Raw genomic sequence first — 23,413 nt, 5'->3', positions numbered from 1 at the left:
ATCAAGCCCACTCATTCAATTTCCCATATAATCATCTTTACGTGACGTCGCTGTCAACTCCTTGTCCCGGCGCCGCTTCATTTACTTTACAACATATACAAAGATCTTTAAATCATTTAAAATAAGTTTATAACTATTGAACTTGCTCTATTTAAATAAAATTAAAATATTTAACAGTTAAATGTTTAGCGTTGCTGAACTTTTACTCTTTCAGATAACTAGTTAATTTAGCAACTCTTAAATGTTCTAAACTCTATAAAAACTTAGCAACTTTGTCAATTATATAGATAGGTATATATATAACTAAAATCCTGATAAAATAAAGTTTTAAAAGCCCCTCTTAGAGCTTGAAAAGGACTTTGATCAAATTATCAAAAGGTTATCAATATGAAATGATCTATATCATTATTATGAAAAAGTAATATCAGAATATATTCATTGCAAATGAGAAAGTGAAGTAAAAACATAAAAAGATCTACACACAGGGTTCAATCTGAGAAGGGTTTAACCAGGCAAGAAGATCAGGATCTTCTTATTCCACCTTCTGAGCCTGTTGAACAACCCATCATTCAATCCCGCGAGCCTCCATCCCCCGAGCCTATGCTCCGCTCGTGAGCTCCACCACTGTGCAGCAATTGCGGTTCTCTCAGGCATACAAGATCAAGATGTTCAGAACCTAGTGTAATTTAATTCAATTTAATTAGTGGTTGTTGAGCATACATATTTCAAGTTAAAATCGATTAACATGTTGTCCACGATTTTAGTGGATCGCTCGCTTGGGAATTAATTACGTTAATATATGACTAGAAACAAGACTGGAAAATAATCAGGGCATGGGGAACGCGCTCAAGTTCCGATTCATAGTGTATCATAACAAAAGGAGACGCATGGAATCTTCCCAAGGTTCACCTTAGAAGATTGTGAACGCCCGTCCAGTGCATTATGGCTAATCTTCCCGTTTGCTTCCAATTTGGATTTTGAGAAGGCATTGCGACTTGTGTGGGATCATCTTCACTGAGGCGAAGTGGAGATTATGGCATTAATATTAGCTGGATACTTTATGGTGAAAGACGATCTTTTTATTACGAATAATTAAGGAACGGATGCCGCGGAAAATCACCATGGAAGATTGGGGTGGGTAGTTGATATATGTACGTGCTCTGTTGGTAAAGAGGTCGATCGTAGGTCGAGAAGTTCGTAAATTGACTAAGAAAAGGAGAAAAGAAGGATTCATAGAAACTCCCGGGCGACTCGCCGCCCCGTGAATATTTGCTTCAACAAAAATAATTTGGTCCTTTGTCACTTGACTGAGTAATAGGATAAAAATAAAATTATCCGTGCGCAAAAGCTTCTCCTCCAACCTAGGTATTGGTTGTGACTCGAAATATTACGTCAAGATACTTTGTACCGATTCCAAGGACTATAAATAAAGTTGGGTTCCTACTGATAATAGCTCCCTATATCATGGAGGATCAGATATCTTTCTTGAACGGAAGGTCCTGCGTTGTCGCCAGCTTGATTTGTTCCTCTGTATTACCGTTCTGAAAACGGCTAGATCCAGGATATGAGTGCATACGTCCAAAGGGCACAAATGCGAGTGAGTACCTAGGTAGCTAGCTTGGAGCAAAGAAAAGGTCGACCGTCCCAGGTCATGACCCAAGGAACATTTACGCAGAGGGTTGAAGATTTTATTCAGAACTCCACATAGAGTTTTGACCCCCATGAATTTGAAGCCTTTCGGGAGGGCTGGTTGTTCAGATCGAAGATCAACAGCACCAAAGCGTCATTGGCCAATATCGAGTGGCTGTGTTAAGGCTGGGGGCATGAAATGGATGATATACGGTGGCAGGTGATATCGAAATCCTCTGGGACGGGATGAGGAAGAGGATCCACATTTGAGTGAGACAAGCTTTCAGCGGAGGGCATTAGAGATGAAGAAGGTGAAGGAGAAAAATCTTCACATGATTAATGTGGGATGGCGAGTGTCAGTTGCTGTCTGTACATTACTGTATAATTTTACTGCATATTCATGTGTCGTAACTAGCTGGTTATTCGGGTTGCTGGAATAGTCTGAGGAGGCTGAACAACCCAAATGTGATAAGCCTTAACCCAAAAATGCTCAGCTGGAGGGTCTAAACCTCGAAAACGGGGAAACACGTGTAAAAAAGCCTTGGTGTTGGCGGGCTGTCCACTGCGAACAATTTTACGGTTATTGCTTGGTTATTGTAGCTGGAGGTTGATGCCTGTATGAGACAATACCCTTGGAATAATAACCAACATAACTAACTGCCTTGGTAGCTCCGAGCCTCTAGGGGTTTGGAAAGCCGATCAGAAGAACAGGCGACATAAGACAGCCAACTCAAAGACAGTTAAAGACAAGCTCCCCCAGTTTAACCCAGTCTTGAGCACTATAGCGCTAAAATTTATTAACCAAAAACCAAAACCTCAACATCTGGACCTTGGAAGACTCGTCTCGAGCCGCAGCCAAGTTTCTCTTGGCTGATTCCTTGCAACTACACAATTTTTTTTTTTTCCTTTCTTTATTTTCCTTATTTTTATTTTTATTTTTATTTTTTTTTTGTTAAATATATATTATTATTTTTGTCTACCCTACAATTAATTCCCCCGTCAAATCTGTTATCTGCCGTTGAACCCTACATTTCTGGCTCTCCTCTTGAAACCCACCGCTACCTAGGTTGCCGTACTCACCCCTCGCTGCTCTACCGTCTGGGATTAGTGACTCGTTTTCAAGGTTGTTGTTTGAGGGGAAATGCTTCGGATCGCTTGACCAACGTCGGGAGGTTTCCGGTCAACCGCGTGCCGTTTTCGCCCTCAAAACCCATCGATCAACCCACATTATTTCATTCACTGGGAACTGTGGCATTTTGATCCCTGGTGAGCAAAAAAGGACGCTGTTTGGTAGCTGTAGAGAGCCCTCATATTGCATCGCGGAACAGAGAGCGCTAGTTGCTTTAAAGCCGGACCAGAAGGATTTTTTTTGGATATTTGCCGGAATTGTGGATCGAAGAGTTGGGAGGGACTGTCCTCCGCTTGGAGGCTGTCTCATTTATTCCAGGTGGTCGTGATGGGTCGGATCGGTTTAGGAACGGTTCACTCGCATGGTTGCCCGGCTTTCGGGGAAAAATGTTCCACTGCCAGGGACAGGCGGCGGCAGAACCCACATCAACAGCAGCAATGCAGGGAATCTGATTTCTGTGTTGATGGATGGATGGAGTTTCAGCGCTTTCGGATATCGACTCGACGAGGGCGACGAAGACGACGAAAACCCGTGGGGTTGGGCACTAATGCGATGATATTGCTGTTGTCGATGTTCATTGCTCTCGCAACACCTCTAGCAAATGCAGCTTTCGTCCAATTCGAGAATTGCCTCCCGCAATCCATCATCCATTCCAATCCCCTCCAGCTCCAGTTCGAGCCAATGTTTGTCTGGGCTGAGTTTAACCTCACTTCAGAGGCCAAAAATCTAAATGTGACGGTGTACGGGAATGTCACTGGGATTGCGACGCAGGAGCCCTATCCACCTCCGAATTCCCCCAGCTGGTCAAATCCAGAGAACACCGTTGGGAAAATAGTTGATGTCGATGCTCAAAATAACATGCTCTCGACCATATTTACTAGATTTGAATTCCTCAGCTATACCCCATATGTCGCCCCTCCAGCACGGTTCTGCGACTCCTTGGTCCAAGGACAGTGTCCGCTGGGACCAGTTTTTTTTTCTAATGGGTATGAATCCCCCATCGATATACTCTATATATATATACATATATATAGCGTCACCTTTGGATAATTGATTAACGTCTGTGATTATAGAACTCCTCCGGAACTACGAGCTTTTTCCGTTTCCCATGATCTCTTTTCCTCTTATGCCTTCACGACGATAACGCCGTTGATTACAGTTACCTCCGGCAATGCAGCCAGGTCATTGGTCGTTTGCGTGTCCGCAGATGTCACCCCGAGCTTAGGATCCTCACTAAACGACACAGTCAGATACTTGCCTCTTGTCATTCTCATTTTGGTCGGCATCGCCACGGTAGCTGCGGCCATGTTCAGTCCATGGGGCTCACTGGATTTCTTTCGATGGACTTCCAATTACGGACGAGATGAGGACTTGCTTAGACTTGTAACCCCCGGATTCGCGGACTGTTTACAGTATATTCAATTTATCGTCTTAACCGGGTCACTTACGTTGAATTATCCGGGATTCTATCAACCTATCGTAAGCCGGATAGGATGGTCTGTTCTCATGTTCAATCAAAGTTTCGTGAGCCATGGAAATGGCACACAACCACTCCAGGATGGAGTGTACGTTGCCAACGCAACTTACGGTTTGGATCGAATGCGCCAGCTTATTGGAATGTCTTCTGTGAAGGATATTTGGGCGGGGATGGTTGTTTGGCTCCTAGCAATTCTTGGGTGTGTTGTGCTTCTCATCCAGCTTGGGTTCGGGCTTCGATGGCTTCACCATCAGGTCACTCACGAGCCGGAGGAAGATCTACGCGCCAAAAACTTCCCATTCACCATGGGCAACGTCATTCGGATCATTTTCAATTTTTTCCTCTTACCCATCGTGTCGTTGTCTATGTTTCAGCTCGTCGTTACTCGTAATTCTCCTATATCTACGGTTGCTTTGGCCGTAGTGCTTCTCGTTTGTCTGGTCGGATTTGCTGCTTGGTTATTACTGCTGATCACCCAAACTCGTCCGAGGTCATATATGTTTGATGACCTTCCGACGGTTCTTCTTTACGGCCCGTTGTATAATACGTTCTCCGATAGTGCCGCCGCCTTCTCCGTGGTCTCTGTCCTTCTCACATTCGTGCGCGGAATCGCAATCGGAGCTGTTCAACCTTCAGGAATTGCACAGATCGTACTCCTTGCCATTTGTGAAGTTGTCCTTATCATAACCTTATCAGCATTCCGTCCTTTCGCACGGCCAACATCTATGACATTATACCATACCATTTTTGCCGTCGTTCGCTGCATTACAATGCTTTTGAGTGCTTCCTTCGTTCCGTCCCTGAAGGTTGGTCACGCAGCACGAGGTTGGATCGGATATGCCATCCTTCTGATGCATGGGATGGTGTTAACTTTTGGATTCTTTCTGAATGCTATTCAAACCCTGGTAGAGGTGCTTGCTCGGCTTGCTGGTGCTGGCGGTGAGGGTGGGGTTGAAGGAGGTGCGGCAAGGGGTGGGCTGGTGAAGGTATGTATTTGTTCTAATAAAATATTATCGCCCGTTGTGTAAGACAACCCATCTGTGGTTGTAGCTTCTGGTTTATACACTCGATCGTTGACACCTCCTTTTCTAGGTCTTTGGTATGCGTCAACTCTCTCGAAGAGTCCCGCAACGGCCTCATCATGTTCCTCGTCACAGCATCAACTCAGAAGCAGCGATGCTAGGACCAGATCGAGAAAGACTCTCATCTCATTTAGATGGCGATAGAACTCGAAGCTTTTCTACGAGTTCAGCACTGTTATTGAACCGGTCTGTGGCGACTGAGAATCGGATGAGCGCCGGTTTTGAGGCCAGCAGCATTCATGGAGTAGGCCATAGCCGGGGAAGTGGGAGTGGACCATACACGCCTTCGACTCCAGGAGGTATCTCACCTATGGTGCTTCCTGGCCAACAGTCGGGAGACGGTGGATCACCGCGAAGCGGGATGGTGGGTATGAAGAACGATGCTGGCCCGTACTATCGTCCTCCGAGGCAACGACGGGCTACACTGGATGGGATGTTACCTAGCAGCCGCAAACATAATTCCTGGACAAGTGGTGACTGGACCAGAAGACAATCGGGCATCAATGCCGACGGTGAAGATGCTGATGTTTATTATGGTCCCCCTATAGCCGGAAACAGCACTCCGGTCCCAGCTTACCTTGGAGCTCCTAGAGATGATTCGGATGCTGACATGGACGAGCCTGGTCGCCCAAGGACGGATTATGCTGTCCGAGAAGTCGACTTTTATTATCGCGTCCGAGGCCCTGCTCTGTCCCGTGCCGCAACTCGAAAACTGAAAACCGGTCCAGCCGATCCTACTGGCCCGGTATCTTCCGCGACTGGCTGGTTCCGTGGACTTTTCCGTGGTAAGACAAGGGATAAAGGCAAAGGCTTCGAGGTAGTTCGCAGCACGAGAGCCCCACCACCAGGATTGATGCCACATCCGGAGCAAGCGCAACCCTTCCCAGAACCATATCACGACAAACCTGATGCCACAAAAAATCCCGAGTTGGATGTAACACAGCAGACTCGTAGTAAATCGGATACCTACGAGACTCCTGATGAAACGCCCAGATATGAATCGAAAATACAAACGGAAGTAACACCCCCCTCATTACCTGCCATCGAGGCGAGTGGAGATATCGAGCTTCCGCGTCGCACAGGCTCAAAAAGCGAAACCTATGGACAACAAAACCTTGCGATTCTCCCTCCCGCCATCCCCCGTAAAAGCTCCAAACGACACTCCTCAGCCGACTCAGCAGACCGTACACTTGAAATAGGAATGCCACCCCCGACCTCCTCCGATGGCAACCAGGAGACATCGATGGACAACAATTCAAGTACCCAAGGCCCTCAGCCCCAATCACAAGCAACCACTCAACCCACACGGCTCCCTTTTGGCTCAAAATCCCCCTCAGTGCGAAGTGAGTTCGTCTCCACCAGATCAACAAGCTCCAGCATCCAGAACACAACAGACGACGAGAACAACAGCGGTAGTAGATCTGATAATAGACGACAGGTTTCGTCACCGTACATGGTATCTAACCGTCGTCAGGGACGGCCGTCGAGCGTGGGGTTTGTCCCAATGCACCGCGCCAGCGATCACATACATGTTAGCGACAGCACGCCGTTTTCTGGAAGTTCGGCGGAGATAGTTGGGGAGCCTTCTTCTTCTCCTTCTATGTAAACTTATACATCAAAGAAGAAAGGAAAACCGAATCACCACGTTAAATAGACGAAGAATATTATGGGAATTATCTTCAAGACTGTAGGTCAAAAGGACTCTTGGAATCTTAGTGCATGTTTCCCGTACCCCCCTTTTCTTTCTTTCTCACTCTCTATGTTTCGCGAGTGTTTGTTTATCATTGTGCCTAATCTCTGCACACTATAGTAACTACTGACGAATTTCCTTGTCCTTATTTTCTTCATTTGCCATACTTTCATTCATTTCCCTTTTGTGTTTCTCAGAATGGCGTATTTGGAGGATAGGATTTCTTTATGAGTCCACATGTTTAAATTTGGGACGGACGGGCGCGGGGCTTGTACTTTTCTTCTTTTTAACAGGTATTTTTCCTTATAGTTGTATTAGCATGCTATGCAGTCTTACTCTTATTCCTTCTCTTCTTTCTTTCTTTCTTCTTTCTTTTTGCTTGCTAGTCCTTTTTAACCTCATTGTTCTTGGTCGGCAAAATGCATGCTGTTGTAATTATGATAGATAAGGGAAAGAATATTGAATCTGTTTTTGTTCACTTCTTGTTCTTTTAGTGGTAAATTTCCTGATTTCCTCCACTCATATGCCGATATATTCTAGGTGACATTGATTCTAAGGCGGAGTACCTGATACCTGTACAGACTTGAAATCTTATCACTTTGGGCTCCTTCTGATTTGTTTCGCACCAGAAGCTTTAGTAGGACATCTATCTTCGTAGCCGTAACAAGGAAATGGCTATTGTTATCCACTCCGTTCATAGTCATCATAGTCCACTGATAAACTTTTATATTGGGCCTCTCCCGAGGTCCCATACAAACTTCCCGGTTTGGTTTAGCGCAGTTCCAGCCTATCAATCAACCTCCAACCCTCAACCACATTCGTTAAACATCGCCAACCTCATACCTAGAGCCACCTATAGGTGTACTTCCGACCTCTCTGTGTATATATCTCTCTTTTGCAGCTGGGCCCGGGAAGTCATATATCATAATCTCTTGGTCCATAGTTGTCTTGCAGCTCTAGATTCTCGGTGACAACGGGTTCCCGCGTGGCAAAACCCAAGCAACTAGTTAACCCTTAACTAACCGACATCGAATCCCCCAATTCCAGTCAGTTGACTTTTCCCCTCCTGCATGCCTGAGACACCTTGTTTGAGAAAGGCTGAGAAGGATTGGATCTCCACTCGACACAGAACTGACTACCTTTGCCCTTGAGTTTTCTATTTTCATTCTCGCCTCGCCTGGCACGATTATTCAATGCCAGATTTACGCGGTAGTAAGGCTAACAGTTCAGTTTCCTTAATTGCGCATTTCAGCGTGTGACTGGAGAACCTTCTGACCCTCGCGGGGCGGACACATACGAGAGCGCGAATCCAGCGCCACAACGTCCTCGGGTTCTGCCCGCCTTGGTGCTGGCAGGAACTCGGGAACGAGGTCAATAACCGCCAAAAGGGACGACTCATCCGCACCGAGACATATCATCCGTAAATTAACGTCATCACCAGCATCGCCTTTTGAACATTCCGCTGTTTCTCCCTTATATAGCGCCTTTAAAATTGTTTTCAGATCCGTGCCAACCTGGAATATCATCGATATATAGCTAATGACGTTGAATTGTCGTCCAAGCGACGGAGATTGCTCTCATCTCCTCCCTCAGGTAGAAGACAAACGTCATTTCTAAAGTTCTTCCGCTGCGACCCAGACCGGCGTTGCTGCGCTCGATGTCATCCCCAGCATCCGGCTCCGCGTCACCGTTGCCATCCTCTTCCACATCGAACCCCGCTTCCTTTGGTGTTCCCCTCATCCCATGCACATCCAATGAGGGCCCCCGTTCCAATACTGCAACCACCCCCATCCCATACGCCTCCGCCTCCGCCTCCTCTTCTTTCTCCTCCCGCAACTCGCTTCGAAGGGTCAGAACGACACCGGCTGTGTTGGGAGATTCTCAGGGTTTATCGCCAAGTGCCACTTCTGGACATACTCTGTTAGAATTTTTGCAAAACGAAGGCCCCGAGAATGTTGATAGTAGACAAGGCCAGGAGGCGGGAGATGCACGGAATATCAGTGCTATGAACTTGGAGAGAAAGAGAAGGCTGACAAGCACTAGCGACGGCACGGGGCAAATTTACCCTAACGGTCCTGCACCTTCGGTTGATTCTGGCTCGTCGAGACCACGTCCGGGACCTTCTGTGACGCCTTCATGGAGACGCAGTAGTCTAGGGATTCCGGGGAACTCGAGTGGGAATGCGATCGACCTGTCAGCGTCTCCGGAGTCGGTGACGCGACAACTCAACTCGTTGCGGCATCGAGAGAACAGCTTCACGGATTATGATCTACCACGTTGGCAGCCTGATTCTGAAGTTTCCAAATGTCCCATTTGCAATACCCCTTTTAGTTTTTGGTATAGGAAACACCACTGCAGGAAATGCGGCCGTGTCGTTTGCGCTTCTTGTTCACCGCACAGAATCACCATCCCGCGTCAGTTTATTGTTCGCCCTCCAGAATCAGGTAGACAACTCTCAACACTGCTCCAGCCAAACCCTTCTCAGATTCAGATTATTAGTCTCCTTGATAATGTTGAGGAAGACACCTCTGCTACTTCTGGTGTGCATCTCAGTTCTCGTGGACAACTAATACAACAAAGAGATCGCTACCGGCCGAATTCAGCTTTGGGTGGTGGAGAAGAGGTTCGTTTGTGTAATCCTTGCGTTCCTGATCCCAACCCGGAGCCTCCCAGGCGATACTCCAGCACTTCTGGCTCATTGTTGTCCGGTTCTGGACGACTTTCGTCCTCTCTTTCGACGTGGACAGATGATCTTGCTGGGGTTTCCCATGCACCAACCAACCGCCATTCCGCATTTCCTGATTACTATAGGCATGGCGTTGGACACCGACGCGATACCAACCATTTTCATCGTCCATCTGCTTCCCACTCTGCAGCTGCAACTATGCCGCGGTCTCAAGAAGCGCGCGATCTCCGACGACAACGGGGTCGTGGCATGATAGTTAGTTTTGTCTCATGCTCGGCTTTTTTTCTATTCCTTTTGAACAACATGGTATAAATATGAGAACATATGTTGACTCTTGAACTCTAGTTTCAACCTGAAACTCCCGAGATTCAGCGAGCGGCCGCCCAGGAAGCGGTGACCGATGAAGGCTTGCCATCATACGGCAGCTTTGATTACACAGTTGTTCCAAATTTTCGCGGCATACCACCAAGATACCAGTCAACGCAGCAGGTCGCTGGCGGCCAGTATCCGCGTTACTCACCCCCGGCATATTCGTTGCCTTCAAGCACGTCACTTTCAGTAGGAATTCCCCTTAACCCGCCGTTTCTTGGTTACAGATCATCCAAGGGATTATTTACCTCCCTCATCGAGATATACGATTCACATACATGTACTTGAACTAACGTAGTGAAAATAACCAGAACTCCCGCCACCACTCCATCCACACCTTCCCGCATCACATGCCCTTACACCGCCGCGGGCCAGCCTCACCCTCGAGCCGGAACCGCCTAGTATCGCCCGCATCCACCTCCACCTCCACTCACCACCGCCCCCCGATCGATGAACGCGACATTTGCCCCATATGCAGCCACATCCTCCCCGCACGAGCCGCAGATGGCAGTGAAGAAGCACGCGAAGCCCATGTCCGCGCCTGCATAGAAGGCCACGGACGACCCATCATCGACATTACTTCCCCTCGCAGCTCTGGTCATAGCACCTCACAACACTCTTCATCAAATCACGGCAGCAGTTATACTAACGACCATGGCGATCACCACGCAGATCGTCCGCTGCGGATGCTGCCGTTTACGGCGACGGAGAAGGATTGTGTAGGAGAAGATAGCGGGCCGCAGGAATGCACGATTTGCATGGAGGAGTATGAAGTTGGGGATCCGCTGGTGAGGTTGGAGTGTTTGTGCAAGTTTCATAAGAGGTGTATTGTGGGATGGTTTGAGAAGAAGATGGAGTGTCCCGTCCATAAGGTGAATTAGACGGGGGGTAGCTATACCTTGGTTTTCTATTCCTTTCTTTGATGTTCTTTAGGGTGGGCATTACTACATTGCTTGACCATGCATTGGCTATGTTTATGTTTTGATGCTCGTTTCTGTGCATGTGAGTGGGCGTTTGGAGTTTTTTTTATTTTATTTATTATTTATTATTTATTTATTTATGTCACTTCCCTGCTATGCCAGCATTAACCATTGGAGCTTTTCGGGCCCTAACTATTGGAAGAGGGGCAACGCTTTTGGATATTATGGATATACTTTCCCTTTGTATCTGGTGTATTCAGGTCAGCTTGCAATCATTTGAAACTGTTCTAAATATTGATGGACATCTGTCATCTCTTCTGTGTGAAACCATTATCGTCGCATACAGAGCATTCACTTTCATAGATATCTGTCTGATAAATAATTGGCAAAGCAGCGTAAGTAAATAAATACATGGATAAAAAATAAAATAAAATATTTATTGCTTATTCCAAGCAGTTATTCCAGGCTCCCATATTCTATCTGCAATTATTGGCTTACTTACCCACAACCAGATTGAATACGAAAAACGAGCTGCATTCTCCCAAGTCCCATTCTCGTTGACTCAGCCCTGGTAGTTCAATAGTTAGACGAGCGTTGGTTATTTCCGAGCATAATAACGTCGACCGTCATCCTCACCTCACAGCAAACTCCTCGTCCTCCTCAACTCCCGGTCTCTGTACTCTGTGTCTCTCTCTGTCGTATCTCTCCCGGTGCTGTACTCGACACTATCGGTCATCGAATCGACATGTCCTGTGCCTGACAGGGCCAAACAAGCCCGCTCTGTCCGAAATTTCTGCACTGGCTGCCTCAGGCATAATATGTCTGGCGCACACTATTAGGCCTGCCTGCCTGGCTACTGTTAATGTATGTATGTATTTTACCACAGAACTGTAGCTTGGGAGAAAGATGAAATTGAAGAAAAAGACTATTAACAGTTTATCTTGCTGACTCGCGATGGTAATAGAAGACTTGGGAAGAGCAGTGCTCGCAACAGCACAATCAAAAGGCGTTACACCGCAGCTATTTGACGTCTGGAAAGTCTCGTCTCTTATCTGAGGGGTCTTGAAACGGGCTATATAATAATTTCTTTTTAACTAGTTAACTAGTTATTAACTACATTATCATTACAATTAAGTTGCCTGAAGACGCGCCGAAGAGTGGCACCATCCACGTAAACATCTGATTTCCATGGATGCCGATCGGCGAGCTCCCTTCCGTACTTCCGCCCCTTCGCAGCACTCATCATCCACCCCGTCCTCCGAACATAGCATTCCGCATACCCACACCTACAATTATGATAGCACAAAACCGCAGTCTCCGTACTCGGCAACTCTTGGTCCCAGTACACACGATGATGATGACGATAATTATGACGGCGCCCACGGCACCAAGGCCGGGACCCGGACCACCAATACTGCCGCGTCTGCCGACGACGTGAGCAACATTACCAATACTAACTCAATTAATAATAATAATAATAATAATAATAATAATAATGGTGCTCATACTGTCAATGGTAATATCAACAATGATCCTTTCCTCGACCTGAAACGCCCGCGTGCCTGCGAGGCCTGTCGCCAGCTTAAGGTGCGCTGTGATCCTCACACAGAGGATCCAGATGGACCATGCAAACGTTGTGCAAAGGCCAATCGACGCTGCGTCGTTACGGTGCGGACTCGCAAGAGACAGAAAAAGGCGGATAGTCGCGTTGCTGAATTGGAGAGGAAGATTGATGCATTGACTGCGAGTTTGCAGGCGTCTAAAACTAGAAATGATGGTGATATTAGAGGTGTTGTTGGTGATGGGTTGGAGAGTCCCCAAGTACCGGGAGCAGAGGGGCTGACTACTTCGCGTTGGTTGACGTTGCGTCCTGATAGTGAAGGTCGGCGTAGCACCGTTGGAAGGGAATTGGGTCACACGCCAGGTCTAGTTGGGAATAAGAGATACTCCAGCGGGAATTTTAAGCCTACGCAAGAAACCTCTGCGATACTAGCGCCATTGGCTGCGAGATCGCATAGCCCAATGACGGAGGGTTTATCGACACTCCATGATGGCACCGCGACGGTCCCTAGTGATCATGGCGATGGGAATGCACCTGATCCCTGGCCTCCGTTATTACCTCTGATCGACAGGGCACCCAAAGTTCGCTACGACCATGAATACACTGATGTCATTGATCGTGGAATCGTGGATCAGGCATGTGCCCTTAAGTCCTTCAACCGCTATGTGAACAATATCTCCCCACTGTTCCCATGCGTCGTCTTCCCTCCTGAAACTACCATGGCGGAAGTGCGTCGGACTAAACCGGTGCTCTTCCTAGCTATCCTATCCATATCCATTGGTGTCTTCCGGCCAGAGGTCCAGGTCCCTCTATTGAACGAGGTTTACCGCGTATATGCAGACCAGGTGGTTGTCAAAGGGTCAAAATCCCTCGAGCTAGTCCAGGCCCTCGTGATTTCTGCGATTTGGTATATCCCTCCGGATCACTATGAGGAGATGAAGTTTTTCCAGCTCATCCATATTGCGGTGGCGATGGGAATGGATCTTGGGATGAATAGGAGGACGAAGTCGAAGTCGAAGTCAATGGGCATGTGGAGGGACATAGTGGGCAAGAAGGCTGTCATGCTGGATCCTGATGCGCCGGAAACGAGGCGAGCCTGGCTCGGGTGCTATTTTATGAGTGTTAAGTATGGAGTCCAACTACCTTCTCTTCTATTTCTCGCGATTTTAATTCGACCTGCGGAGTATATCACGCTTTGCATCAGAATCGTCGTATACTTAATTTGAAAGTGGATGGTAGTTGCTGACGCACTGGAATAGTGTCTCAATGTCACTTAGACGACCACTTCTCACTCGCTGGCACCCATACATGGACCAATGTCTCGAAATCCTCGGGACGTCACCCGATGCGTTTCCCTCTGATAAAGCTCTCATTCATTGGGCAAAACTGGCGCACATTGGTGAAGAGATTCTCTTCCAGTTTTCCATGGATGATCCTGTTACAAATGTGGATATCACAGATCCCAAAATCCAATATGCTTTGAAAGGATTTGAACGACGTTTAGAAAAATGGCGAAAAGGGGTGCCGTCTGAGTGTTATTCTCGTAAGCTGTTTTCGTTATTGCGTTGAGTTCTTATTATCAAATATAATGTATACAGAAATTTATTACCCTAGCTCTTGCTATGTTGTTTCTGACATCAATGATCAGCTGTGATGCACCACTACGAACTCATAATCAACCTGTACATGCATGAAATCGGCATGCACGCGGACCACAATATCGACGACTTCAAACCACCCTTCGCAAACAGCCTTGACTCCCAAACTTCCGTTGACCTAGGCACACCAGCCCATGTCGCTGCTCTGACCGTCTGCCTCACTTCCATCCACGAAGCCTTTGAGACCATTTTCTCCATTGATAATCCCATGCTTCAGTGCCTCCCCACTATTCATTTCGTTCGTACAGCATATGCCTCCGTCGCTCTCATTAAACTATACACCGCCGCATCGCACCCTTCCACCCGACTGGGACAGGTATTCAATCCCACCCACTTCAAGATCGAGCATCTCCTCGACAAGCTCATTCAACATTTAAAAGGCTCTGGGGACCATGAACGTGGACGAGTATCTGCGAGATTCTCCCTTATGCTAGGGATGCTGAAAGTTTGGTTTGTGAAGAGGGGTGAGGGAAAGCAGATGACCATTGGTAGCGGTCACTGCTTTTTTCAACCGAGGGATCTTCGAGCGTATACGGCCCCTGACCGTGGGAGATCAGAGCCAGAGAGTGAGTATCAGAAGAAGGTTAGTGCTGAGGTTCTGTTTACATTTTGATTCCCCCTCAGAGTCCTCTTTCCTTTCTTGTATTTAGAATGAAAAAAACAATCCGGTCTCTTCGACAAGCTTTCGCTAACTTATATCTACGCCACATATAGCCCCCTCATAGTGCAGAATCGACACATTTATACCTCCTAAGCCAGGCAGACGTGGGTCGTCCAGAGATTAAAACTCGATCTGAAAACAACCCAAATCATGATCAAAATGTACACTCCCCGCAGGAATCTCGACTGTCACCCCTTACCCAACCCAGCGTTTCTCCTCAAAGTGCCCATATTGATACTAGGGACGCCCGTGCACTCCCCATTCAGCCAACCACAGCTGCCACCGTCAGCACCACCTCCAACACGGTCCCAAACCAACCCAGGCCTACCTACGGTCTATCAATGGGCATGGGCGCTTTCCCCAGTGCCTCAAATCCACCACTCACATCCCAGTATCTACCCCAAATTCAGGACCGAAATCACGGTTTCAACCCCCTAGATTCAGGAGGGCTTAGTGGCCTGCAGCAAGCCTTCTTGCTAGACCAGGATCAGCAGATGGCGTTCCAGCCAGATGAATTTGCAGTGTTGGGAGCTATGTGGGATGATATATTTTTTGGCTTCCCTCTTGATGAGACTGCAACGCCGTTCTAATCAAACACCAAATACGAAAAGCAATTAAAAATTGAGGATAGTTTATATGTACAGCATTTGTTTCCATATCACTCTACTTAATCTCTCCGAATCTCTCCCCTCTCTCATCTCTTATCATTTTGCCGGTTTTTAAAAACTTCACAAATTTAGCATCTGTCCTTCGACGACTTCGCTGGTTGGTTGATGACGAATGAATAATGATCAGCAAAACAAAACATTTGGGCGAAATAAAAAAAAAAAAGAAAAGAAAAGAAAAGAAAGGAAAGGAAAGGAAAGGAAAATTGTCTCCACTCTTCCTTACTTATCACTGATCCTGTTCTTGGATTTCTATTTTTGCGCCTCATTCTGCATTCAATACTGTACAAAATAGTTATGATGAGCCCACACCTTGCAAATTTTACAACCATATCAAGACTGTCCTACTGCTCTTGGATGTATATAAATACTACATTTTGCATATTCTAGTTGTCTTGAAAATTTTTCATATCAAATTGAAGGCTCCTTGGACAAAGTTATGACAGGGCTTGGGTGGGTCATGGAGAGCTCAAAGCAGAACGATCAACAGTCTCCACCGCACTAAGCAATGATTTATCGCGCTGTTCTCATGCACCATAATTAATGCTTCTAGACAACAAAGCTTGGCTACGTTAACTTCGACACTTCGGGCCGACTTACACCATCAACCACAATGCCATGTGCAGGTATGACACCCGTACACATACATACATTACAGATACGTTCACGTTGTTCAACCGATTGCATTCCCGAAATTCACGACGAAGGGGTCCGAATTGTAGGCATATTTGGTATTCATATGAGATGCAATAGTGATGCACTTCGGTTTTGGATCTAATGCACATGAGCGACGATTCTGGCTATTGAGACGATGTTTTCGGGCCAGGAGTTGATATTGGATTTCTTAGTGCTTACTAGTCTTTTCGACAAGATAAAAAGTGTTGAAAAACAGATACGCATTCCCGGTTTTCCTGCCCACCCTGCGATATTCATTATGTGACAGCCCATTGTGCGCTATTTTAAAACAGGGCCTTAATTCCATACCGCCATCATCTGGGGAGAGCTAAATGACAAGGAATTGAATTGACTTACCCTTTCTGTACATTGCTTCCATAGGACTTGCTTCTGTTATTTTGGTCCTTGAGGTTCATTTTGATAGGATTTCCGTTGAAAATACCAATCGGAGGCTTCCCAGTTGAAAATTAAGGCTGCGGCAATGCATGCGTTTTATTTCTATGAATTCCCCAATTCAGCAACTCATTGCAGCTTTAAGATGCAGGGTGTTCATCTGCTCCAGTTGGCGGTTAATTTCTACTGTATTAATTAGTATTCTATTTATCTTTGACACAAACCCACCGCCCGAACGAACTGCGAGAAACGCAAACAAAGCAGGTTGTGGCAGTTACACGATTCGCCGTCAAATTCCAGCTTCGCGACACGCAAGATCTCTGATATAAAGTTTCCTGACCCCCCCTGGAGCGTACATTGTACCTCAGAGAAAAGGCATATTCTCATATTCTCTACACGCATTCATTACTGGTGTTTATGGATCCCGTCGATGTCTGAACCAAACATGCCTGACAGAAATTCAATCCACACAACCTCTATATGGGGTATTATCAAAACCTCCCTCTCTCACGCTACCAACAGTACTCCTACAAAAGGAACAGAGGATGCTAAGTTCATCAAACAAACCAATACCACGGCCTCTCACGAGCCAGAGAAACTCGCAACCATTCGCTCGAAGGGTATATACCATGGCATTCCAGTCATCCCGGAGTCTAACTCATGCAAGGGGCTCTCAGTCATTGTCACAGGTGCCAACGGCATATCGGGTAACCACATGGTTCGTGTCCTGGCTGAGTCTCCCCAGCGTTGGGCAAACATATATACCATGTCGCGCCACGCGCCCGCCGTGGATTGGAAGTATGCGAATGTCAAGCATCTCGAATTGGACTTCTTGAAGAGCTTGCCAGAAGAACTGGCTGAGATGATGAAGCAGAGAGGGATTGAGGCGTGAGTTTGTGCCGTTCTTTTCGATAATTTTAATTTTTCTTTTCGACTCTAAGAGGATCGGCGAAGGAAATGGGTATTCGTTAAATTGATCGCTGGCTAACAATGTTGTTATTTCGAGCGTGTCAGCGACTATGTCTTCTATTATTCGTATATCCAGGTTCCACCAAAAACAGGCGGTTCAATATGGTCAGATGCCCAAGAGTTGTGTGATGTGAACGGTAAGAAATGATTGCTCTGAAATATACCTCTCCTGCTTTTGACTTCTTTCCGAACAGTGACCAAACTAAAACTGAAACCTATATGTATCAGGCGCAATGCTATCCAACTTCCTTAAAGCTCTCAAACTTGCCTCGATCACGCCAAAACGCTTTATGCTCCAGACAGGTGCAAAAACCTACGGCTGCCACCTGGGCACTCCGAAATGCCCTCTGGTCGAATCAGACCCACGCGTCAAACTCGAACCAAACTTCTACTATGACCAAGAGGATCTCCTTTTCCAGTACTGCCGGGAGACAGGTGCAAAATGGAATATTGTCCGCCCTTCTTTCATCCTCGGAGCTGCCAAGGATGCTGCTATGAACTTAGCATACTGTCTTGGTGTCTTTGCAGCTGTTCACGCACATTTAGGCAAACCGCTGGTATTCCCTGGAAACGTAGCTTCGTTCGACGTTATCAGAGATTTGTCCTCAGCTACATTGAACAGCTATCTCGCGGAATGGGCTGTGCTGAATCCAGATGCACCCAACGAGGCGTTTAATGCATGCGATTGCAGCGCACTTACTCCCGGTGCTCTTTGGGCCAGCCTTGCGAAGCTTTATGGAGTTGAATATAAAGTCCCCGATCCGAAGGCCGAGTATCAAAGTTTCACGATGCCGTTCGACCCTCCTCGTGGGTAAGTTGTTCTGCTTCTCCTGTTGTGCTCCACAGATGTCTCGGCGTAACTTGTGTATGAGGCACAGAAAAGGAAGAAACCAAAAAAAAACCTAATAAATGCTGTCACTCAATTCCAGATTTGGACCTCCCGAAAAGATCGAATTCGCGTACAGCATGGCAGCATGGGCGTACGACCCACTCGTGCACAAGGCATGGCAAGAGCTCTTACAAAAACACGGCCTCATCCAGGATCCATTTGCCATCCCCGCTGAACGAAATCGGATATTCGGTCTTGCTGACACAGCAATTTTGGGAGGAATGCCAGTGCAGTTTAGGTGAGATTTTTTTTCGCTTGAAAAGACTCAGCGTGGAGCCGTCTTATACATCTCCCGTCTCTCCGGGTGTGTTAACCAAAATTCGCCATGTATATACTGACACGCCTTCCACGCAGCATGGACAAGGCTCGCAAGTTTGGCTGGCACGGTACCGTTGATAGTTTAGCGTCCTTGCGAAATGTCCTGGAGGAGCTTGTTGAGATGAAAATGTTGCCACCATTGCCCAAGGCTGAAGGTGTAATCAACCATACCCCTTGACACTTTCATATGGTTCTGCTGCTTTCAACCATTTTAACTTTTTCTATTGTTTCCCTCATCAGGCGTTGGCGTGTACATGACTCCCTTTCAGTAATAGGGAAGACAGATGGAAACACAAGGCTGATTTGGGTTTGCTCGATGGAAACGTGTTCAACATGAATTCTGGTATACAGACACATTGGCGAATCCTGGTACGGAATAAATGACTTGCAAAACACGCGACCTCATTAGCTAAAGATTGCGGAGTAGTTATTCGTTCCAGGAATTCGTGTGACATGGCGTTGATGGGAGATCAGCTTGTGTGAATGACATGAAATGATAGCCATGCATAGCTATGAAGCTAAGATATGTCTTGTCTCCATTGTCTCTCAACTTCTAGGGTAAAGTTCTGAAATAAATGCAGGAGACTAATTCCTGAAAACACCACTATTAATTAGGTTTAGGTTTTGGACCACAGTACAAACATAAACAATATAAATCTGCCCAGAAAATTACTTTACATTATTAGATTAACTTTAGAATAAAATCAGATCCTGAGCTCAGGCTTCAAGTTTATCTGTCATTAGCAAGTTATTAATATAGAATAAAATTCACTGCAGAGAAATAATAGTATATAAAAATACAATGAAAAGCATTACATTCCTAACTCACGGCCACAATTTCAAAAACAAGAAAGGAAGAAAAAGCGGTGAAACTAAATTGACATGGGAGGGTGCTGTGTTGTGGTCAAGGTACAGATTTGACAGTGTGAGAGAGCGCAAGTATTATGGCGTGGAGGAATCAAGGTAAGGGAATACGAGGAACCAAGGAGACAATTAGAATACATCATGACAAACTAAATAAGGAGACAAGAAAGGTAGTAAGGAAATAAGAAAGCCATCATGAGGCATACAACAGGTTTGGCGAACTATCATAGAGTGATTTTCGTAGTTCAGGTATTTTTGCCTATAACGAATGATCGAGGCTCTGAACTGAACAGGGTGTGTTATCACCGTATGATTCTTGGGAATTCGCGACAAATTGGAAACTAAGGTGTGGGTCGGTTCGGGGGGCTTTCATGCCACGGAAGATTAGGTGCTGCAACGCAGAGGTGCAGGGTGGTTGGGCATTAGGATTTTGGCTTCGTCGGCTAAATAAGAGGTGAGAGGTATGATGAAATTATCCGCGACCCAATCTGCTGGAATTATTGTATAGTTATCATTATTACATGAGATCTCTCCCAGTCCTGGATGGCGATTGATCAGTCATCTATTCGTCTTCGACTTGAGCATTAAGATCCCTCCAGAATCTGGGTGGTTTATCGGGTGTTGTTGTATTCATCCTCCACTCGAGTATTGGGATCCCTCGTGGAACCGCGTGGATAAATATTGTAGTATATGGACGATTGGGCGTTGTCGTCTTCCCTATTTGTTTGAGGGTGTTAAGTATGGGGTACTAATCCACTGGATGGATACCCATATGGCGGTTTATCCTTTTCAGCTGAGTCTGAATTGTCCGTAGATATACCATAAGGACATGTTGCCTGGACTGAGTATTGGAAGATTTACGCTGGAAGGACAGGCTGTTATCTGATTTGAAGTTCGAGTTGCTAGGCCTGGTAGTAGAGTACATCGACCCTGTCAGGGCCTGCCTGGAGGTCGGAACGCCAGAAGATGAATTTCGATGGCCCCGTAAGGAGCCGTGATTTACGTGATCAGCTTCTCTAGACATGATAACGGGTGACTTATTGAAACTGGTATCGAAGTGAAATCTGATAGAAAAATGGAGTTTACATCTTAAACGATGTCGGGGTTTATAATTGGTCCAGTATATCATATGATATCCGGCTGATTGACTTGAAATCTAAAAAGTATATCCTGAAAGAGGGCAATCATGCCCCTTGTATCTTCGGACGTTATCCCTCCTCCATCATGGAAGGGCAATTGCCTGTTCCAGGGTCCCAGTTTCACATATTACCATGGCGTCTAAATTCTGCTTCTCAAAAGAGCCCCACAAATAGCAAGGCGATCGTCTTAGCCTCATATCAAAATAGAAGGCCTCGAAACGCACTCGACGGCAGGAGTCGACATGATGGAAAGGAAGATTGAAATTGAAAAACTCTGACAGCGATTGATGAAACCGAAGGTGAACATGCGAGTTCATTGATGCTTTTGCTGGGCAAGCAAAAACCAGCAGACGTGGGTGGTTTCGTGATAAGTATTTCAACGGCAACTTTATGGCTGACTGCGTTGTTAAAACCAATTCGGCATGCTACAATTCAGCAGCGGAGTGGGATCCACTAGTAGTAATGAACACATTTTTAACAAAAATCAATGAATAAGATGGATAGTAATTTAGATTGCCAGGGAAGATAGCTGATACAACTGCATTAAAAACAGGAGGAGGAATGCAGTTCGGTTGTTCCTATTAGTGGTGGGCGGGCAAGCACCCGCACCCATAGTTAACTATTAGAAAATCATTTTTGGCTGCTACAACCCTCCGAGAACTGTTCGCGAAGAAATGCTCTGGACAAGGATGATTGACGGAATGGCTGGATCTCCGGTATCCCCAAGGCGGCAGAGGGCGCTATTTGACACAAACATCTGCTCGGCGCATGTGTCTGGATGGATGTTGTTGATACTTGGCGAGCAATAATTAAATTCAGGGGAGGGGGAGTTTGAAGAGGCTCCAAATGGAGTGTGCACGTGACTGACTATATGGAGATCAGCGGAATATTATTTATCCACTTCCAAAAAAGGAGCATCGGCGCCGAGAATATCGCGTTCCTGGCCCAACGTCATTCTCCAGGTTTCCCTGTTGATCCGTACCACTTCTGTTGTAGGATGAATAGCAACATTTATAAGGAATCCAAGATCCATGGTGGGACAGATGACCCACCGGAATGGAATATGAAACTGGGGAAGATGAACTAACTGGATTTGCTTCAAAATTCACCGTACTAGCAGGCTGCAAGAAAGCAGAAATAGATAGTATTCACGGCGAAATTGCCTATGAACGGAAGAAGTTGGGTTTTTGTGCACGAAGCGAGACTGAATGAAGGGCAGCTTCCAGAGCGGTTGCGGTTGCGGTGATCCACGCCTCAAATCGGGGTCCGTTCTTCTTTTGAGCTCAGGACATACCGTGGCAGCCTCTACACCATTTTACCAAAGCCATTAGTTACGCCCTACCGTCTATAATGTCTCTAAACAGAGTAATTTCCCTTGAATCGTGGGATTACCGCCCCTCCTCATTCCGCCATCGGGAGAGGCCGAACCTAGACCATGGAGACAATGCCTCTGCGGAAGAGAGAGAAGAGAACGATTCCTTTTCCAATGCCAGAACGCGGTTGGCTCAAGTGCGACCTGCCGACTCTCAAAACTCAGTTAGACGAAAGCTAAGTTTTAACCCGGCTGCTGGGCCGCCATGGACTCATGCGACAGTGGATGATGATGGTGACGACGATGACGACAATGATGATGATCAAGATGAAGAATGTCAACGAAGTCTACTATCAATATCAGATGATGACAGCGCTCTTATGCCCAACGACACTGGCTCGGACGGGTCTGACACTTTAGCTGCCTTTGAGATACCAAGATGGAAACGCATTGGTAAGTCAAAGTCATGACGTTATCTACGAGGTGTTTACATTTTTATTTTGTGAATGCCCAGGCCAGTGCTACTCAATTTGTATTAGCACTTTTACTAATATATGGCTGACGAGAATACCAAATTAGCTCAAGTTACCGTAGCAGTATTGAATTGCTTGCTTTCTGCCGGAGTGATATTTGGATATGCTGCGCTCAAGCCGATCCTCGTAGAAGAGGGTGTATATAGAAATCGATGCAGCAAGGAAGAGCTTGACAGAGGGGAATCCCTCTGTTACAACCAGGATCTCAGGTACGTTAACTGCAGTTTTCCACTTGTAGAACGTAGTACTAACTGCCTTTATAGGTTAAACTTCATGTTCACTCTCTCAGCTGTTGCAACCAATATTTCTGCCCTTCCAGTTGGCAGCATACTCGATACTTTTGGCCCACGTTTCAGCGGTAGTATTGGAAGTATCCTCATCGCACTCGGATCGCTTTGTCTTGCTCTCGCCTCTCTATTACCATTCGATACATACGTCGCCGGCTTTTTTCTTTTGGCCCTTGGTGGCCCCTTTGTTTTTATATCCGCCTTCCAGCTCTCCAACACATTCCCCACGCATTCTGGTCTTATTTTGGCAATTCTCACGGGCGCGTTTGACTCGTCGAGCGCCATTTTTCTCCTTTTCCGAATCCTCCATGGCGGATTCTTCACGCTCCGGAACCTATTTCTTATGTATCTTATTGTTCCCGCAGTTATCCTCGCTTCCCAGATTCTTCTTATGCCATCAACTTCGTACAAAACAGCAGGAGAACTTATACAGCAAAAAGAAGACGTTATAGCGGAAAACGCCACTGACGGCCCACCGGAGGGCTCCCTCGTAACCCGGGAACAAGA

At 46.4% G+C, this 23,413-nt stretch overlaps 7 protein-coding genes across 7 annotated transcripts in view; 5 read left to right on the top strand and 2 right to left on the bottom strand.

Moving 5' to 3' along the window:
* Positions 1-3,085: 3,085 nt before the first annotated feature.
* PAAG_06831 (integral membrane protein) lies at positions 3,086-6,923 on the top strand (the record flags this gene model as incomplete). The annotated part of the gene is made up of 3 exons (XM_015846030.1): positions 3,086-3,744; positions 3,832-5,221; positions 5,328-6,923. The coding sequence occupies 3 exons, from the start codon at positions 3,086-3,088 to the stop codon at positions 6,921-6,923; spliced, it is 3,645 nt and encodes a 1,214-aa protein (XP_015700465.1).
* Positions 6,924-8,242: 1,319 nt separating this feature from the next.
* Positions 8,243-8,533, bottom strand: PAAG_12281 (hypothetical protein; the record flags this gene model as incomplete). The annotated part of the gene is made up of 1 exon (XM_015847793.1): positions 8,243-8,533. One exon carries the CDS (start codon positions 8,531-8,533, stop codon positions 8,243-8,245), a length of 291 nt encoding a protein of 96 aa, XP_015702589.1.
* Positions 8,534-8,664: 131 nt separating this feature from the next.
* PAAG_06830 (hypothetical protein) lies at positions 8,665-10,943 on the top strand (the record flags this gene model as incomplete). Its single annotated transcript, XM_015846029.1, has 3 exons — positions 8,665-9,948; positions 10,039-10,251; positions 10,374-10,943. The coding sequence occupies 3 exons, from the start codon at positions 8,665-8,667 to the stop codon at positions 10,941-10,943; spliced, it is 2,067 nt and encodes a 688-aa protein (XP_015700464.1).
* Positions 10,944-12,170: 1,227 nt separating this feature from the next.
* PAAG_06829 (hypothetical protein) lies at positions 12,171-15,452 on the top strand (the record flags this gene model as incomplete). Its single annotated transcript, XM_015846028.1, has 4 exons — positions 12,171-13,669; positions 13,803-14,086; positions 14,192-14,784; positions 14,916-15,452. The coding sequence occupies 4 exons, from the start codon at positions 12,171-12,173 to the stop codon at positions 15,450-15,452; spliced, it is 2,913 nt and encodes a 970-aa protein (XP_015700463.1).
* A 1,588-nt stretch (positions 15,453-17,040) lies between these two features.
* On the top strand, positions 17,041-18,949 carry PAAG_06828 (hypothetical protein; the record flags this gene model as incomplete). Its single annotated transcript, XM_002791236.2, has 5 exons — positions 17,041-17,483; positions 17,610-17,701; positions 17,793-18,375; positions 18,494-18,691; positions 18,808-18,949. 5 exons carry the CDS (start codon positions 17,041-17,043, stop codon positions 18,947-18,949), a joined length of 1,458 nt encoding a protein of 485 aa, XP_002791282.2.
* A 1,434-nt stretch (positions 18,950-20,383) lies between these two features.
* On the bottom strand, positions 20,384-20,659 carry PAAG_12280 (hypothetical protein; the record flags this gene model as incomplete). Its single annotated transcript, XM_015847792.1, has 1 exon — positions 20,384-20,659. One exon carries the CDS (start codon positions 20,657-20,659, stop codon positions 20,384-20,386), a length of 276 nt encoding a protein of 91 aa, XP_015702588.1.
* Positions 20,660-22,124: 1,465 nt separating this feature from the next.
* Positions 22,125-23,413, top strand: part of PAAG_12279 (hypothetical protein) — a gene marked incomplete at both ends in the record, with an annotated part of 2,314 nt that continues 1,025 nt past the window's right edge. Inside the window, 3 exons of the mRNA XM_015847791.1 lie at positions 22,125-22,539; positions 22,666-22,828; positions 22,883-23,396. Of these exons, the coding sequence (XP_015702587.1) occupies positions 22,125-22,539; positions 22,666-22,828; positions 22,883-23,396 (1,092 nt within the window). The remainder of the gene's footprint in view (positions 22,540-22,665; positions 22,829-22,882; positions 23,397-23,413) is intronic.

The sequence above is a fragment of the Paracoccidioides lutzii genome (genome assembly GCF_000150705.2).
Source record: "Paracoccidioides lutzii Pb01 unplaced genomic scaffold supercont2.20, whole genome shotgun sequence".
Taxonomy (NCBI): Eukaryota; Fungi; Ascomycota; class Eurotiomycetes; order Onygenales; family Ajellomycetaceae; genus Paracoccidioides; species Paracoccidioides lutzii.
This window is presented reverse-complemented; position numbering and strand designations above follow the sequence as displayed.